At 40.9% G+C, this 19,623-nt stretch overlaps 1 protein-coding gene across 1 annotated transcript in view; it reads right to left on the bottom strand.

Annotated features, from left to right (window-relative positions):
* Positions 1-19,623, bottom strand: part of Atg10 (autophagy related 10) — a 282,954-nt gene that overhangs the window by 251,161 nt on the left and 12,170 nt on the right. Inside the window, exon 2 of the mRNA XM_041663463.1 lies at positions 15,700-15,816. Within this exon, the coding sequence (XP_041519397.1) occupies positions 15,700-15,804 (105 nt within the window). The 5' untranslated portion in view covers positions 15,805-15,816. The remainder of the gene's footprint in view (positions 1-15,699; positions 15,817-19,623) is intronic.

The following is a 19,623-nucleotide window of genomic DNA, read 5'->3' as shown; positions in this document are numbered from 1 at the left end:
CAGGTAAAGACTGGGAAAAGATCTGGACTGAAGAGGGCAGGGAGCACACTGAGCAACAAACACAGGTAAAGACTGGAACAGACTAGACAGTACCTAGGACTAAGGAAAAAAGGCAGGAAAGACTGAATGCCTAGGTGTGAGAATGCCACATAGGTGCCAGACAGCTCAAATGCTGAACAGCATAGTTCATGAAGGTCACATGTGCTAACACTGAAAAGTCTACCACAGAAGAATTATTAACACACATCAATTTGAGCTACAATAAATAATATTGTGAGACCATATCTTTAAAAAGAAAAAGAGAGGAAGGAAAGAAGGGGAAAAAGGAAAAGTGACATTAGAGCAACTAAATGAAAGGCCTGTGCAGAATGGTCAAGTGTAAGATATTCTGACTGGAGAAGTCTGTCCATTCACAGGCCCCAGGACGGGTACAGTTTTTTGTTTTGTTTTGGTTTGGTTTGATTTTTTTTTTGTTTGTTTGTTTTTTGGTTTAGTTTGGTTTGGTTGTTCAGGACAGGGTTTCTTTGTATAGCTTTGGAGCTTGTCCCAGAACTCGCTCTGTAAACCAGGCTGGCCTCAAACTCACAGAGATCCGCCTGCTTCTGCCTTCTGAGTGCTGGGATTAAAGGCGTGCACCACCACCACCTGGCAAAAGAGATGTTTGTCTGGCATATTTGAGAAGCAGCAAAGAGGCCAATGTTCCTAGACAGTTATGATTTTAAAAAGGCATGCGAAGTGACTTCAGGGAATAAGAAAGGTGGGGAAGGGAAAAGATCACAGAATTTACAGATCATCAGAACAGTTTGGTTTTAGTTTGAGTTATTGTATTATGGAAAAATTATACTATATAACCTTTTAAAGAATTATGCTGTAGCAACACAAGAGCAGAGGAGGAAGATTATTCTGGAGAAAATCCTAGCAAGCTCTGATAGTAGTTTACATTAAGAAGGTAGGCAGAGAGAGGATCCAGAGAAGGCAGGTGGGAACAGGATGAGAAATAGTCAGATTCTGAATATAACAGGCATTTCCTAGTGGACTGGACTTGAGGGCTGAGAAACATAAGATAGTAAGTACAACTACAGTGGCCTGAATGAGAAAGATGGAGTTGTCAGCCAGGTCTGGATGATGATAGATGACTGAATTTGCGGGGAGAGGTACAAACAGTTCAATCTTGGACATGTTCACTTTGGGATCTAAGTAGAAACATCAAAACAGAAACATAAAGTGTAGGGACAAAGGAAATTGTCCTCTCTGAACACTGAAGATTGGCTAAAATGATCTCACAATATGCAGCTTAACAGGAGAGAAGAGAATCAAAAGTGCATGAAGGGGAAATCATAGCCTGTGTGTCCCACACAAGGCCACACATGCCATCTGCAGAAGGCAACAGGAACAGAGGCGTGGACAGGGAATGGCTTGGGTTGGTAAGGCCATGCTAGCTGTAGGAGAGAAGAGGGGTGTAGGAATAAGAGCGGCGGGGCTGCGTCCCCAGCACCCCGGCTGCCTGGCTAGCTTATGCCCCGAAATAATTGCACGGACACTGTATTCTTTTAAACACTGCTTGGCCCATTTCTATCTAACCTCTTCTAGGCTAATTCTCACATATTAATTTAGCCCATTTCTAATCACGTATGTAGCACCCCAAGGTGCGCTTACCGGGAAGATTCTAGCCTACATCCATCCTGGGTCAGAGTTCATTACGTCTGCCCGGGAAAGGGTAGCATGGCCTCTGCTCCAGAGAGCAGAGCTGTCCGAGTCTGAGCTCACTTCCTCTTCCTCCCAGCATTCTGTTCTGTTTACTCCTCCCACCTATGTTTTAACCTATGAGGGCCAAGCAGTTTCTTTATTTTTTTAACCTATGACCTTCCTCCATCAGAGGAGGATGCACAGCTTGCCTTACTAAGTAGTTATGTCACCCAGGTATCCTCTGGAGCAGTCTAGGAATTCCTGGGCTTCTCTGTCAGATTCTCTTTTCTCCACTGATTGATAATTTCTGGTTAATAAGATTTCATACCAACTGCATGCCTTTTGGAAAAAGAGCTTTCCGATGATCCCTTCCTGCACGTCGATATAAAAAGGGGCAACTGGTGTAGGGCTTGGAGGTAGAAAGGAAAGCACAAGGCCTTGAGCTCCATTCTTTGGGGGCTGGAGGACTGTTTTCTTCAGCTGAGACACTGACACGCTACCTGCTGCACTGAGAGGGCCATGAGAGGATTGTTTTTCAAGTTCCAGCACAAATACAGGCTGGTCTACAAATCTGTAATTCAAGAGAGAACGCTGGGTAGTAGGGACATGTTTGGAGGTGACAGAATTTAAATGAGGAGAAGATATCTGGGGTAATGCGAATATGTTGAGGTCTGAACCTAGGCATTAATTTCACGAAACCGTAAACAAAAGAACGGCACAGCAGAGGAGACTGTGAAAAGAATGAAGCGCAATACAGGAGGTAACCACGAGACTGAGGTCACCAAGCCAAGGGAAAGAGGACCAAGCTTGTCAAGTGCTGCTACACGAGCAAAGATTTTACAAATGAATTTAATAGTCTAGAGATTGTGGTAGTACACAGTAATATTAACCTGTCTAGAGGTCATGGTAGTACATAGTAATATTAATATTTTGGTGTTTATTACACCAAAATGGAGTCCTATTGCTTAATAAATTCTTATAAAAAATAAATAGGCTTTCAAACTGTAGTCAATGAACCATTCAGTTCAAACAATACACAATGAAATGAAATACCATGGGATGCATCTACCGAAATAGGGACATCTTGGCTGACATGCTCCTAGTTTGCATGCTCTTCCTTTAAGTAAGTAGTGTTACAGTGCTGAGAACCACGGCTATAGAAAGAAGGATACAGAAACAAAATCACTGTCTCTGCTATCACTGAGCTCTCTGGGGAACTGGGCAGATGTATAATCACATAGCCAGTGGCAATTTATGAAAGACAGCATCTAAGCCAAAGCTGGATAATCAGAATGGTGGCCTTAAATTTAATCTCAGAAAATCCTGTAGTGATTATATGCAAAAGATTTATCCATCCGAAATGTGTTGATCAACATGTGAAGACATGTTCAGATAAACAGGATTTAGGAAGAAATACAAATGGCAATCGCCATGTAACCTCAGGTGGCAGAACTTCAAAGTCTCTTGTCTAGGAAACGGAATGAAAGTGACAAAAGTGGTCCAAACACCATATCAGGACAGAGATCCGCCAGGGAAGACACTGTGCTAAAACACTACACTGCATCATGGAAACTGTTGAGATTCATCTCCGTGCCTTTCCATCTCTCTCAGCTGCTCAGGGTCCTCAGGTTCTGAAAACAGCAACCTCACCGCCCAACAGTCCAGATGCTCAGCCAAGCTCAAGCGGAGGGAACAGCAATACTCAAAGTGGCCAGCTCAGAAACCATCCTGAGTTAAGACAGTCCCACAATGTAACATGAGGGGACTGATGTTTGTTTGTTGGGGTTTTTGTCCCACCCAGTACCCCACAACTGCCTAGTCCCAAAGAAAATCACACATAGATTTCTATAAGTTATAAAGCTGATTGGCCCATTAGCTCTAGCCTCTCACTGGCTAACTCTCACATCTTGATTAACCCATTTTTCTGATCTATGTTAGCCATGTGGCTCAGTACCTTTTTCCAGTGGGGCAGATCACATCCTACTGCTTCGGTGGTCTGGGGAGGAGTGGGAGGAATCAACTTCCTCCCTCCCAGAATTCTCCTGCTCTCATTACATCATTTCTACTTCCTGTCTGGTTTTCCCACCTATATTTCCTGCCTGGCCAATCAGCGTTTATTTATAACATGATTGACAGATTACAGACAATTCTCCCACACCACCACAGAAACTAGTCCCACTACCCCATAGCAATATAACATGAGAGATCCAAGAAATGAGAGCCCTGAACTCTGCCTGCCTTACATTCACATGCATAGAAAAGAACAAGGAGGCTCAGGTTCCCTTCATATCATGGATAATGGGTGAAGGGGCTCCCTCACAGAAGGGGCTTCCTCCTGGACCCCAGGTTAGGCTAACCATATCTAAACAGCTGTTTTCACAGAGAGATGATTTATTAAGCAGGGAAGAAAGTTATAAAGTGGCTGCTTTCTGACTAAGGCAGAGAACAGCAACAAATGATCTCACAGGTCTAATTATTAAGTGGAGAAAAGGAGGTCTGTGTGAGAATGGGCCAGGATGTGGTGGGAAAGAAGACAGAGGACCAGGAAGAAGGGGAAGGGGACAGCAAAAGGGGGAGGGATATTTGTCTGGGAGGGACAAAAGACTGTCTCTAGACAGAAGAGGCAGATGTGGCCCATAGGCAAATGGCAGTTTATAAAGGTAAAGGGGGGGCGGGCCTCCGTGTTAGAATGATGTGTTTCATTTTAATTGGACACGATAAGTAGGTTAACCAAAGGGGGCTTCTGGTTGCTGGGCTTTAGAAGTCAGCCTCGGGAGGAGGAAGTGGACAAATAAGGGAACAGGCCTTGTGGCTAGCTTTAGGAATGTAATCTATAGGTTTTAAGGCAGAAGGAATGGGGGAGAAGGACAAGGCCTGTGAGAGTCACATGTTCGAATAGGCTAGTGTCCCTTCAAAAGGGAATGGGCACAGGGAAAACTAGGCAGGGCAGTCTTGGAACTGTCTGAATTCTGAATGTGCTATCCAATTAGATCCGTAGAAGCCTTGCTGGACATAGGAGGGCCTGTCTGGGAGCCCAGCATTCATGAGATGGAAGCAGAAAGAAGGCAAGCATGGGACCAACCTGGAGTATGTAACAGGATCTTGTTCTAAGAAAGTAGAAAGGAAATTTTAAGCTTACACATTTTAAACCATATGTCCTCACTGGAAAGGAAATCCATATTATAAAACCAGACATCGTGTCATTTAAATTCATCCAACTGTGCATGAGAATCCAACTGTGCATGGGAATTTGCACTCATTTGTGGTCACACAATTTGAAGAGTTGGTCACCTACAAAACACTTTACCACCTGAGCTATCTCTGCCCCTGTCATATAAATTTCCTCCTAGATTAAATCCATCCTGCAGGAAACCCCTTAAGCAGAAAAGTAAACACCTCAAAATAACTCCAGGAAGTCCCTGAAACTGACCAGATTCACTAGGCCCCTCCCTGCCAGAGTAAGCAATAAAAGCTGAGAGTCCCCCCTCAGACAGAAGGAAGCTAGACTGCAGCGAAGACTCTCAGACTAGCTGGGCTCCAAATATGGACCAGCTCCCTTTAAGAAGCAAAAGTCAGTAAAAACAACTGAGAATCTGGAAAGGACACTCTCCAACCTGGCGAGCCACCTGCAGACTGTGCAGTGTGCTCCAGGTCTCCCAGCTTTGTGTGCTGTCACCCTTACTGGGATGGGCATTGGCAAAGAAGCTGTCTTGGAGTCATTTCTACTCCCCCATACTACTTTTAAGTAACCCACTGGTTCACAAACATGGACTCTGGTGATAGCCATACTTTGTTCTGTCATGGGATTCCTATCTAGGGTGAACAGGCATATGGGTTGAGTCTTCCAAGGAAAAGTTCTGTCACACAATACTAGCCTCATGTGACTACTTACAAAACAAAAATGTACCATCATGAAAGGAATATTACAGTTAGTTCATCCAATAATCTATTATAAATTAATAAGTTGACTTAGGAAATTGCATATATATATATATACAGTTGTATATATATAAAATCATATATAGCTTCAAATATATGTATATATACATATATACATACATATATATAATCAACTCTTTTGGCCACAAATCCTAGGCTTGCCAAGCCTACCCCTAAAGAGAATCTTCTTAGAGAACTTTGGAAATGCAGACTATAACCTCCCCAGTGAGCTAAGTCATCACTACAACCAAACGTGTGCTCTTATTTGTCAAACTAGCATCGTTATTACCATTATTTAAATTTAAATTTATAAACTTGCAAAGTATCATAGATTTCATTTTTCATACTCTTGATAATATTTTATAAAATATTGGAAAGTATCTAATTCACAAGCGGTATAACCAGTACTTCTTGAAATGATCATTAAAGATTTGTATGTGCTTAAGATGTAAATCTTATCACAACACTCAGTAAACTAAGAATACAAAATCTAATGTAATTGATTTAGATTCAGAATTTACCACAAACCATAGCACACACATCCAAGTACATTTTTTCTCCTAATCTCACAGATAATTGTTTTTTTTAATCTAGTCCCAAGAGATATGAATGTGATATACTTCATCATTATCAGTGACATTTTAAGCCAGAGATATTTCATTAACTAACAGTGAATAATTAAATGATTAAACAAATACATCTATAATCAACAACAGAAAAGGATTATTAGTAGGGATATATATAAATCTATAAAACAAACTAGAAGAATAAAATTTTAAGTATTACAAATTAACAGATGCTTCATTGGGTTGGTGGTAGCGGTGGTAGTTTAGTTTGTTTGTAGTGGTGGTAGTTTAGTTTGTTGGTAGCGGTGGTAGTTTAGTTTGTTTGTAGCGGTGGTAGTTTAGTTTGTTGGTAGAGGTGGTAGTTTAGTTTGTTGGTAGCGGTGGTAGTTTAGCTTTTGGTAACGGTGGTAGTTTAGTTTGTTGGTAGCGGTGGTAGTTTAGTTTGGTGGTAACGGTGGTAGTTTGTTGGTAGCGGTGGTAGTTTAGTTTGTTGGTAGCGGTGGTAGTTTAGTTTGATGGTAGCAGTGGTAGTTTAGTTTGTTGGTAGCAGTGGTAGTGTAGTTTGATGGTACCAGTGGTAGTGTAGTTTGGTATGGTCTTTGAAACAAGATGTCATGGTGTAGCCAAGCGTGCCCTCAAAGTTGTGGTCCTCCTGTCCCAGCCTCTAAAGTGTTGAGCCTGTATCACCACAGTCAGCCAATACATGAACATTTCTGTTACACATATAAAGCAACATTGTTCTTAAAAATTCCTGGGAAGGATCTTCCAGTAAACTTTAGAAGTGTCACTAAATATTAGTTCTTCTAAGGATACTGTATGTGCACAGCATGGTGCTTGGACTGAGAAACGTCACCTTAAGTACATACAATCAAACATTTGGTCCTAGCTGTTAAAGCTACCTGGGGAGGTTATGGAACCTTTAATTGGCAGAGTTGCTGAAGGAAGCATGTTACTGGGGACAGGGTTTAAGGATTTATAGCCTCACCCTACTTCCTGCATGGGTAAAAATGTGATTGGCCAACTTCCTGCTCCTGTGGCCATGTCATGCCTTCCCCACCGTATCCGGACTCTGTCCTTCTAGAACTGTAAACTGAAATAACCTTTCTTCCTTAAGTTGCTTCTATCACTGAAACAGAGAAGTAACTGGAACATACAGACGCTGACATTTTAAGGGGATATTTAACATTTCACCTCGGAAATGGGAAGAATTCCTTCTAAGAGGTTAATGCATGAAGAAGACAACATTAAATGGCTTACAATGTGCAGGTGTGGACCGTGATCACAACTGTTTAGAATGGCTTACACTGTGCAGGTGTGGACAGTGATCACAACTGTTTAGAATGGCTTACACTGTGCAGGTGTGGACAGTGATCACAACTGTTTAGAATGGCTTACATTGTGCAGGTGTGGACCGTGATCACAACTGTTTAGAATGGCTTACACTGTGCAGATGTGGACCGTGATCACAACTGTTTAGAATGGCTTACATTGTGCAGGTGTGGACAGTGATCACAACTGTTTAGAATGGCTTACACTGTGCAGGTGTGGACCATGATCACAACTGTTTAGAATGGCTTACACTGTGCAGGTGTGGACCATGATCACAACTGTTTATTTTTTTTTTTTATATTTATTTATTATGTATACAATATTTTGTCTGTGTGTATGTCTGCAGGCCAGAAGAGGGCCCCAGACCTCATTACAGATGGTTGTGAGCCACCATGTGGTTGCCGGGAATTGAACTCAGGACCTTCGGAAGAGCAGGCAATGCTCTTAACCACTGAGCCGTCTCTCCAGCCCGTCTCTGATCACAACTGTTTAGAAACTGAGACAAAAGGGTCACTCGAGAGACCATGTTTGGAAACTAATTTGGGAAACAGAAAAACTTCAATTCAAATGAAAAAAAGTACCTGGGTGTTGGTGGCACACACCTTTAATCCCAGTACTCAGAGGCAGAGGAAGGGGGATCTCTGTGAGTTCAAGGCCAGCCTAGTCTATAGAGCCAGTTCCAGAACAGGCTCCAAAGCTACACAGAGAAACCCTGTCTCAAAAAAAAAAAAAAAAAAAAAGGAAGGAAGGGAGAACAATAAAACTGAATGGTTATGCAAATTATGTAACAAGTAAATTGATTACTCTATAATTTGATTGTATTTCTGATAGGCAAATATATATCAGCAAATTGAACATATACGTGGAAAACAGTTTTAAAGACTTATTTGACTTTTAATTATGTGTATGCACATGTGTCTATCTGGGCACGTAGTCAAGGAGTGGTGAGTGCCCCCTGAGGTCAGAAGAGAGTGGTAGAGCCCCTAGAGTTGGAGTGTCAGGCAGTGGTGAGCCACCTGACCTAGGTGCTGGGAATGGAACTCTGAGCCTGTGGAAGAATACCAAGCACTCTTAACACCTGAGCCAGCTCTTCAGTCCTATGGAAAATATTTTTAATCCCCTTTAATAATGTACTTCATAAACAAAAAAAGTGAAATACTTTAAAAACTATATATTCATGATGCCAGTATGCAACAGAAATCCACTCCAAATTCTCTTTCCAGCTTTCCTCTTCATTAAATTCTAGATCAAAATTTACAGAAATAATAATAGATTAACCTTGAAGACATTATACAAAATGACAGAAACCAGTTATTAAAATAAAAATACTGTTTGATTCCACCATGACACGATATGCCTGTAACAATCATATCCAGGGGACAAAAGTGAGATGAGGTTAAGAGAGCAAGGTAAACTTCAGGAGTGGGGTTACACAGCAATGTAAGTGACTCAACATCCCTGAACTATGCATCTAAAGGGTTAAAGTAAACCCCGTGGTATATATACTTTACCACAGTTTTTAAATTAAGTAAATAAAAATTTATAAAAATAACATATTTTCCTTTGGAGTGCTCAAGTTTGTGTTTGAATATATGATAATAAATAAATTTGCAGAGTTCACTTGGGAAACCTATCATTTGGAGGCACCGGGGGGAAAACAAAGCAAGCCAAGTTAATTAAGTTGAGATATATTACGTCATTTTCTATATAACACAGGTGCTTTGAAAAACCAGGTTTCTGGCTGTGAGTTGATAATTGTGGAGCCAGGTGATAGGTACACAGAAATTCATTATACGATTCTCTCTAGTGTTGTATGCTGGAATTTTTCATAATAAGACATTAAAAATAAAGATAGCTGTGCAAACAAACGAGGAATGAAACTCAGCAGGGCAGAGAGAGTGATGGGAGACCACGGTGGGCTTTGTACTCAGATTGTATTGAAAGATAAAGTATGGAAATACTTTACAACCTGCTTTAAAAATACGAACTTGAAGATAGATAGCAAGATGGAGACAGATTTGAGAAAAGCAGTATGTATGACCCAGCAAAGACTCCTAGGAAAAATGAATTGTAAGCCAGCTTTAATTTATACTCAGTTAAATTTTTTACTTAGTTATTTTTTGAAAAAGGAAGATTTTTTTTCTTTCTCCTATTTTTTGGCTTTTTTGTTTGTTTGTTTTTCTGGTTTTTTTGTTGCTCATTGTTGTAATGAGACAGAGTATCACGCTACAACCCAACCTGTCCTGGATCTCGCTATATAGCACAGGCTATCCTTGAACTCATAGCAATCTACCTTAACTTCCCAAATCCGAGACAGCACCGTACTTAGCCATTTTTTAACTTCATATAAATTAGAAAACAAACTTGTATTAACCAGTTTCTAAATTATAATGGATAATAAAAATTAACTAAGGGGAAAACTCTCTAATTCTTTAAGAATAACAAAGTCAGGCATGGTGGTACAAGCCTGTAACCCCAGGACTTCAGATGTGGCAACAGTTCAAGGCCATCCTCAGCTACACATGTTTAAGGCCATCGTGGATTACATGAAATTCTGCCTCAAAAACAAAATGAAGAATAACATAAAAGTTAGATAATATTAACTGTATAAAATCTAATCTCAAGAAAGTAGAAAATTTTGTGTTCAATTCTTTTTTTTTTTTTGGTTTTTCGAGACAGGGTTTCTCTGTGGTTTTTGGAGCCTTTCCTGGAACTAGCTCTGTAGACCAGGCTGGTCTCGCCTCGGCCTCCCGAGTGCTGGGATTAAAGGCGTGCGCCACCACCGCCCAGCTTGTTTTCAGTTCTGAATGTCCTGTTTCCACACTACCGTGTGCTGTAGAGATTTGCATTGCTATGAATCTTGGTTTATTGATACAAATTTAAGGTCAATCTTGTTATATGTATATTTCTTCTCTTGATTAAGGCATTGTGATTGGGTAGTTCATTTAAAAATTGTCAGGAGCCATTTTAGACTTCTCCTTTCTCAGGTCTCACAGGGCCTTGAGGTAGAAATCTTGAGACAGAAAACTTACAAAGTTAACTAAGACCTTGTATTCTGACCTTGGAGACAGAGGGCACCTCAGAGTGTCTTCTTTGTTTGCTGCTTATCACTAACAGCAGGTGCTCTAGCCACTGACCTTGCAACTGCTGCTTAGCTGCCTAGCTACCGAGCCCCTCCTTTCCTTCCCCCCTTTTCCCTTCTTCAGTTCCCCCCTGCCTGAGCTCCTCACTGAGGAGTATATAAGTCGTAAAACTAGCTTCAATAAACGAGATGCCTTGACAAGGAATACTGCTTGGCTTCCATTTCTCTCTCCCCCATGTCTTTCAGATAGTGCCTCTTCAAGACCCTGGAATAACTTAGGACCTGCTGGGCAGGTCAAAAAATGTAATGTATAATTAAGAAATATAGGTTAATAGATAGTCATCTATAATAGTCAAGATTGTAGTCATGTTAGTTAGATTTTTCTAGATATATAGAGATATATTTCAGATAGATATTCTTCAAATCTTTCAGAAACCTTCAGAATATGGCATTTAAAATGTTTTAATAACTTAGGACTTTTCATGACAGTGAGACACATCTGCTCCCGGCAGCACCAATTACTTCAAGAGGAAGATGGGCATCAAAGAGGCTCTTTAGCCATTTGGGAAAGAACCTGCTCTTGCCTGGACTGCTTAACTGGAAATGCAGGAGCCACAGAGAAATGACTGCTGAACTTGCCTAAAGGTGAAATGATCCTTCGGGGTTCCTGCTTCATGAGAGTCTGCTAGACATTCTGAAGGACACAGAAGAAAGTGACTGAACTATCTTTGAAATTTCCTGCTTCATGGAAAAGTCTGCTGGATGCTATGGGCCTGAAGGCTGAAGATGGATGCCTCAATGGTACAGAAGAACTTTAGGTGACTGTCCAGGCAGCAAGATGTCTTTGTAATTTCTACAGTTTTGGAAGTTAGTTACAGTGCACTTCCTGTTTACTTAGGTAATATTATATCCTTCTGGAGTCTTTGATGGAGCTGAAGAATAGATAGTAATAATATAGTTTTCCTTAGTTATGATAAAAGATAAAATAGATATAAATATTGTAACTGTAATTCTTGTTTGGTAACTGTTTTGTTATATGTAATTTTACTATGTTAAAGCCTTCCTTTTTGTTTAAACAAAAAAAGGGGAAATGGTGTGGAAGGTCCTTTTGTCAATGTGTTGCTTTCATTGGTTAATGAATAAAGAAACTGCGTTGGCCTGATAGGGCAGAACTTAGGTAGGCGGGGAAGACGGAACTGAATTCTGGGAGAAAGAAAGCAGAGTCAGGGAGAGATGCCATGGTTCTGCCAGCGACAGACGCTGGGAATTTTACTCAGTAAGCCACTTCAAACAAAATGCAAGAAGTTTCTGTTCCACATAAGACCCATCTAACATAGACAGTTTCCAGTCAGTTATACTTCAGATATGCCTTCAGTACAGAGGCTGGGGGCTCAACCTGCCCCTCAAGTGAACGTTTAGAGAGAATCTTTTATTACCATCTCATGCTTATTCATAACTGGGCATGCACCGATTAAAATCAGATACATTACAATCAAAATGGAGACCCTAAACTATCCTCTAGTGACCACACTGTGGGGGACCCTATTAAAGGAGCACCAAGAATGACTGGAGCTCTGTGGGACCCTCACTTGTGTTTCTTTCTTCTCTATACTACCATGTTGTTAATTAAAGTTCCTTGCCATTTTGGCATCTGTATGAGCCTTTATTACAATTATTGGAATAACAGGCCAAGAACCTCACCACCACTAATAAAATCAACAAATTTGGTGTGCTCCATGACTAAGAGACTGGATCTCAAAAATATGGTAAGTGATTTAAAAACGCACTGAATATCAACCTCTGGACTATTCAAACACAGGTGAGTGTGTGCACACACGCACATGAATACTGACACAGTTAACAAATGGAAAACTCTAGAGAGAGAGCTGAAGTGAGGTGTTTTGGGGCTTCGTTTTTAAACTGTGGAGACCTTGTGCATGGGAGGCAGGTATGATTTCCCTGAGCTACATCTCCAGCCTACTGTGATACTGAATTTTCAAATACTTACTAAAGAGTTCATGAATGCACAAAGAAGGACTGAGACTCCTGACACCTCTGTCCAGATAATGCTAGAGCGTTTCTTATACGATCTGGGCTTTATGGACTGCAGTGAGAACACAGTATCTCTGAGTGAAGATGCTTGTAGACATGTTTTATGAGTCACCATAATAAACATCATTAACCATGGAATTAAGGAGAAGAGCAATGGCTCACATAGTGGCTTTGCTCATTTTTCTTAAAACACAGAAGGACCTAAGTTCCGAAAGCCACAAAATGAACAGTAGACATTCCTGTGAAGACAGAATTAAACTGATGGGAAAAAATTAAGTGGAAAGAGGCTTTAGTTAAAGTTTGCTATTTTAATATTATTACTTCAACACAATTTATAAAATCAGAGAGAAACTAATACGAAATTGAATCTAAATGTATATTGTCTAAACATAAAATGTATATTGTCTCTCCTTAATCCTCCCCCTCTTCTGTGTGTGTGTAAGCACACGCACACTATCTGTCCATATACAGTCTACTCCTCTATTGCTCTCTCCTCTTCTCTGTGTGTGTGTAAGCACACGCACACTACCTGTCCATATACAGTCTACTCCTCTATTGCTCTCTCCTCTTCTCTCTGTGTGTGTAAGCACACGCACACTATCTGTCCATATACAGTCTACTCCTCTATTGCTCTCTCCTCTTCTCTGTGTGTGTGTAAGCACACGCACACTATCTGTCCATATACAGTCTACTCCTCTATTGCTCTCTCCTCTTCTCTCTGTGTGTGTAAGCACACGCACACTATCTGTCCATATACAGTCTACTCCTCTATTGCTCTCTCCTCTTCTCTCTGTGTGTGTAAGCACACGCACACTATCTGTCCATAATTTTTCTATTGTTCTCCACCTTTTTTTTTTTGAGACAGGGTCTCTCTCACTGTACCTGGAAATTCAATGAAAATTAGAATCCTTTCTTACTTTTTTTCATTTTTCAGATGGCGGTGGCACATATCTTTAATCCCAGCACATGGGATGCAGAGTCAGGTGGACCTCTGTGAATTTGAGGCCAGCCTGGTGTACAGAGCAAATTCGAGGACAGTCGAGGCTACACAGAGAAACCCTGATAATAAAATTTTAAAAAGAAGAAATGTGTCTAAAATAACCATAATTCTGAATTTCTGATAATTCCCAGGAATACTGATTTATTGTCCCTGGGCTTTTATAAGAACCTTTATAAAAGAGATGGAGTCAGAAACCTATACTTGAGTTGCAGTTCTAACACCAAAAGAGAAATACAAAGGAGGGTAGGAGGAAGAGACCAAGACTCATTCAGTGTCAGAACCATTAACACTAAAATCAAGCTGAACACAAAGAGCTGTTAATTACTTAGCATGTTCCTACTCAACCATGAAACAATGGAGGAATATCACAAGGAACGCAACAACAAGAAGGTACAGTTACTGGTTATAGGATTAACACGCAAAAAATAGTGATTCCCCAATGTAACTCATGGAAAAGGTAGTATGAATGAAAATTCAAAGGTAACCGTAAACAAAAGTATAAAATACCCAAGAATGCAATCAATTAATAAAAGGTACATGTCCGAAGCCGGGCGGTGGTGGCGCATGCCTTTAATCCCAGCACTCGGGAGGCAGAGGCAGGCGGATCTCTGTGAGTTCGAGGCCAGCCTGGTCTACAAAGGGAGTTCCAGGACAGGCTCCAAAGCTACAGAGAAACCCTGTCTCTAAAAACCAAAAAAAAAAAAAAAAGTACATGTTCTGTACAAGGAGGGAGCAAGGGCCCCTCAGAGTTTAAAGGTTTCTGATCATTGCTGTGATTCATGCCTTTATCCAAGCTCAGAGGAACCAGGTAGGACTGCTGCGAATTTAAGGTTGTGCGAGTAGAAGCCAGGTTGCACCACCAAGCGAGACCCTGTACCCACGGAAGCCAGGCTGCACCACCAAGTGAGGTCTTGTCTCTGAGTAACAGACTCTTTTTTTTTTGGTTTTTCGAGACAGGGTTTCTTGAGTCACCAGGGAGACAGAAGATTGAAGGACTAGTCTGAGCTTGGTTCAAGCAAATGAGCCCAGAGAACCCATTCTAAGCCTGATCAGCACCTGCATCTCCCTGCTCAGTTCTAAGTAATGGGAAGGGGGCCCAAGATCGTCAGGTTTCTCATATGCACACTGGAAGAAGCTAAACCACGGTGCAGAGAAGCAAGAGCCTCAGCTGCTCATGAATCAACTGAAATGTCAGGCAGCGTGAACGGTCTCTAAAAAGATTGCAGGTAATTCTCAAAAAGTTTTCAGCAGAGAGTATCACCAATTGTAGGTATGGAAGTAAAGGGTATCTAAAGCTTTTACATTACTTTAGAATAGAATCAAAAGAACAAACATTCTGTAATGTTTTTATGTCATTAAGAAACCCCCAAACACACATTCCTAAATATTTCAGATACTATTACTCGCTAGACAAAAATACTGTCCTAAGAAAATTAGAACGTAGCCAGCTATGGTGGCACAAGCCTGTGATCCCAGTACTTGGGAGGCAAAGGCAGGAGAGAGGGTTTCATTGTCATCTCTGACAACATATGAAGTTCAAGGCCAGACCCTATCACAAAACCAAGAGAGAACAAACATTTATAATATAAACAAGTGGCTTGAAGCACCAGAGAAACAACTGTTTACATAGCGATAATTAATATTGTAAGGGTCCTTATCTATAAAATCATGAAGGTCACCTAAGGGCTTTTCTAGATAACACTTCATTAGCCAAGTAATTATGAGTATGTATAGCTAGAATAATAAAATGAACATCTGTTTTAAAGAATGATTTTAATTTTATGCCTTCTCTTAAATCAACCCCACTTTTATACCTTACCATCGATTACTGCGGTTTTTATATAACAAAAATAAACAACCCTCCCTGAAAACAGAAATAGGAATCCTTGTTGTACTAGGTGTGGTGACAAATGCCTGTGACCCATCACTTGGGAGACAGATGGAAGGATTGCCGAGTCTTTAGGCGAAAGCACCGGGCTAGTTACGATACACAGGAAGACCCCAGCATAAAACACAAAGACAAAGAAGGCTTTTTCTGCTCTTACCTTGGCTGTTCTCCACTCCCAACCATCGCCTATCTGCTGTGAATGTTTGATGAACTCTGCACAATAATGCTGGAAGCTCTTTTCTCCAAAGAACTCATCTTCCATGGTAAATGACAACTGCAACACAAAAGAGAGAAAGTTGGGGCAGGATAATGGAAAAGATCCTGGGGTCAGTCATGGGCGTTTTCTCTCTCAATATTCTCTCCCTGTCTTCCTTTGTGTTTTAGATAACAAGAAAACCTAAAGGCCTATGCTTGTAAAAGAGTATTTATCTATGGAGCTTTCTTTGCTTGATCAATGCTGTGGGACAATGGTCTGTACCCTGTTACTTGTATTTTAAATAAATGTTGATTGGCCAGTAGCCAGGCAGGAAGTAAATGTGGGGCAACCAGGCAGGAAGTAGAGGTGGGGCAATGAGAATTCTGGGAAGAGGGAAGTTTCAGTCTACAGTCATCACCCAGACAGAGAGGAAGCCAGACACAGCAAGCAAGATGTGACTGCCTCGCTGAAAAAGGTACCAAGCCACATGCTAACACAGACAAGAATTATGGGCTAATGTAAGTTATAAGGATTAGTTAATAAGAAGCCTTAGCTAATGGGCCAATCAGTTTATAATTAATGTAGACCTCTGTGTGGTTCTTTGGGACTTAAGGGCCAGACAGAAACTTCAGACAAGTGATCAAGAGTGATTCTTGTCTGGTTTTCTTTTTGAATTGCTGGGCATTGAATACAGGGTCTCAAACATTCTAAACATACACCCTATAAATTAATGGATCACTCAACCAAACATTCTGGGCTGTTTGTTCATTTTTATAATGACCAGGGTTATTTATGTTGAAACGTAGTCTAAATCCTCACTGTTAATTTTATCTGACTCTAAGACAATGCTTTCAAATATGCTCCTCAGAATGTGTCTGCCTCTTGCCTCCGGTCTTACACTGACGTGGGACAGTGAGGCATGGAAGCCACTGCCCTTCACACTTTATTAGAACGTCAACTCTCCAGCAAACGCTGTTGCAAAGCTTGAAATTGCTTTCCAAGGTATAAAGGTAATTAATTACTATAGTTCAAACTCACAAATGTAACATACCAAGAAATACATATTTGTTGTAGAAAGCAGTTCCAACATCAAATATTCTTTATAGAAAGAACTTTAACACATAAGACAAATACCAGATCATGTAGTTGAGGCCTCCCAATGAAAGAAATTAGATGCAACAAAGGCTCGTTGTCACTACCTATGAGCATCAAGTACTGCTTATTGTATCAGCTGCTGTGCTGGACACTTCACATTTCCACTCCTTCAACAAAAAGTCAAAAGGAAACCGTCCACAAATACAAGTAAAAAGGGATTCAGGGCCATGACCTGTCTATACAAGCTGATTTCCATCCTACTATGCAGACTATTCAAAATTACCATAACCTATATAAGAATGTGTTTATTCACCCAATAATAAAGTTGGATGCAATGGAATAGGCACTGTGCATAGAGAAAAGTTAAATATGGGAAAGCAGACACTTTGCCTAGGAAGAGCTCATGTTCTAAGAAAGGGAGATAAACAACAAAAACAGCTTCAGTATAAACTGTCTTAACCAGCCTCCATTCACTACCATCCCACTCGCTGACGACATCACTCATTTCTGCTGCGGCCCACTGACTGATTCTGCAGCATGAAGACCACTGAGCTCTCTGTTCTTGAGGGATGAGTGTGTGTTCACAAACTGTATTTTTATATAATAAATATGGAGTTTAATTAAACAAACCAATAAAATATAAGAAGACAACTGTAATTTCTGCAATTGCATATACTTTAAATGCCTCACTAAGGGCCAGGATAAGTATGCCTCTATATGAAAAGTGAACTGCTATTGAGCAAGGCTCAGGACGCTGTAACTGAAAGCACGCAAACCCATGATTCTGTAGGCAGCTGGACAAGTGGCTTGAGATCCTACTTTTAAATCAGAACTAGAAGTGTAGATGGTGTATCCCGCATTCCATTTAGTCAGGAATAAGCTATGACATGTGTGTGGTGGCACACCTGTAATTCTAGTACCTGAAAGAGGAGACAGGAAGATCAGGAGTTCAAGGTCATCTTTCTTCACTATAGAGGTCAAAGCCAGCCTGGGCTAAGTGACATTCTGTCTTTAAAAAGGAGGTGGGAGGGGGCCTGAAAAATAAATTTCAATAAGTACCTATACTCAAAAGAAAATGGATTCTTTGGCCAGACATTCAAATTTTAACAAATGCATTTTTATATTTATATATTTTCTAGCATACACTTTTTTTTTTCAATGAAACAGTTTTCCTATGTAGTCCAAGCTGGTATGAAACTTACCATACAGATGAGACTGGCCTGGAGCTCATGGCTATCCTCCTGCCTCTGTTTCCTGCTGTGATTATAGACACACACTAGCATACCTAGCTCTTAGGGAGAAATATACTCGGGGAGTTTTGCTTATTTGTTTGTTTTTGAAATAGGGTTTCGCTCTGTAACCCTGGCTAGCCTGAAACTTGCTATGCAGCTCAAGCTAGACTCAAGCTTGCCAAAATCTGATCCTCCTGCCTCTGCCTTCTAAATGCTAGGATAACAGGCAAACACACACTGCCGGGAATCATTTGTAATTTCTCACAGTGTTTCCAAGGTTCTATCCAAATATTAAGAACCTTTGTGCACAGGGGCAGGGGCAAGGTTGAGAAAACCAAACACTTAAAGCACCTACAAAAGTACCTTAGAGAAACAAGGACGGTCAAGAGACTAAGGAAACAGGATCGGAGTTCCTGGTAATGTCTGAGTCACAGAGCCAGGGACAAGGCTTTCTAGGAAACAACACAATCAAAGTCAAAAGTTAAGAGTGACTCATTGAGAAAAGAATCAAAAGCATCCATGGAACTTGACAGTGAAGCAGGCACAGACGCAATAACGAACTGCAGCCGCAGAGATTGTATTGGATCAGGAGAAAACTAAAAGTGAGGCAGTGGCGGAAACTCTGCAGTCTACATCTTCACAGTGGTGAGCAAGTTACAAATCAGAAAGTGAGGTGGGCCACAGGCTTGAGGCGGACATGTTTAAACTGAGCACAGGAGGCTGGTTAAAGGACAGAACACACTAGAACCAGAGAAAGCAACTGGGAAGCAGTACACCTAGCTCTTAGACCAACAGCACTTCCTCAGAGCCCACCCAGCCTTCCCCCAACAGCAACCCCATCCTCCATCCTTGTCACCATATCCCAGCCCACAACACTGGCGGAAGCCCTCTGCTCTACCAGAGGTCTTAGAGGTTCCCAGAACCCCAGGACCCCAGAGGTCACACAGGCTGCCAAAATCCCAGCAGAGGCACCCTACTAGACTTGCAAGTTCCAGAACCACAGGCCAGAGAGGCCAGAAAACCAGAGAGAAAACAGAAACAAAGGAAAAACATCCATGCAGCAAAGACATAAACTCAGAAATCAGCACCTAAACCTATAATTACTCCAGGTCCAGATGTCTATAAGCCAACATAAGGTAATAACATAGTCAACAACATCCAGGGCAATATTTCACAACCACAGTCCAGCTATCCTCCTACACCAAGACCTGAATATACCAACATAGCTGAAGCACAAGAAAACAACTTTCGAACCAAATTTATGAAGATGATGCAGGTCCTTAAAGAGAAAATGAATAAATATTCCTTAAAGAAATTCAGGAAAGCACCAACAAACAACTGGAGGAAATGAATAAATAAAGAACTTCAGGGAAATGTAAATAAACAATGGGAGAGGGTGGATAAATCCCTTTTTAAAAGCCAAACAAACAGTTAAAGGAAATGAATAAAACTCTCCAAGATTTGGAAATGAAAATAGAAACAATAAAAAAGCCCAAACTGAAGGAATTGTGGAGATGAAAAATCTAGGGAAGTGAACAGGAACTAGAGACATAAGCAC

Source organism: Microtus oregoni, unplaced genomic scaffold (assembly GCF_018167655.1).
Source record: "Microtus oregoni isolate MIOR12 unplaced genomic scaffold, Mior012 000014F_ref0000157, whole genome shotgun sequence".
Taxonomy (NCBI): Eukaryota; Metazoa; Chordata; class Mammalia; order Rodentia; family Cricetidae; genus Microtus; species Microtus oregoni.
This window is presented reverse-complemented; position numbering and strand designations above follow the sequence as displayed.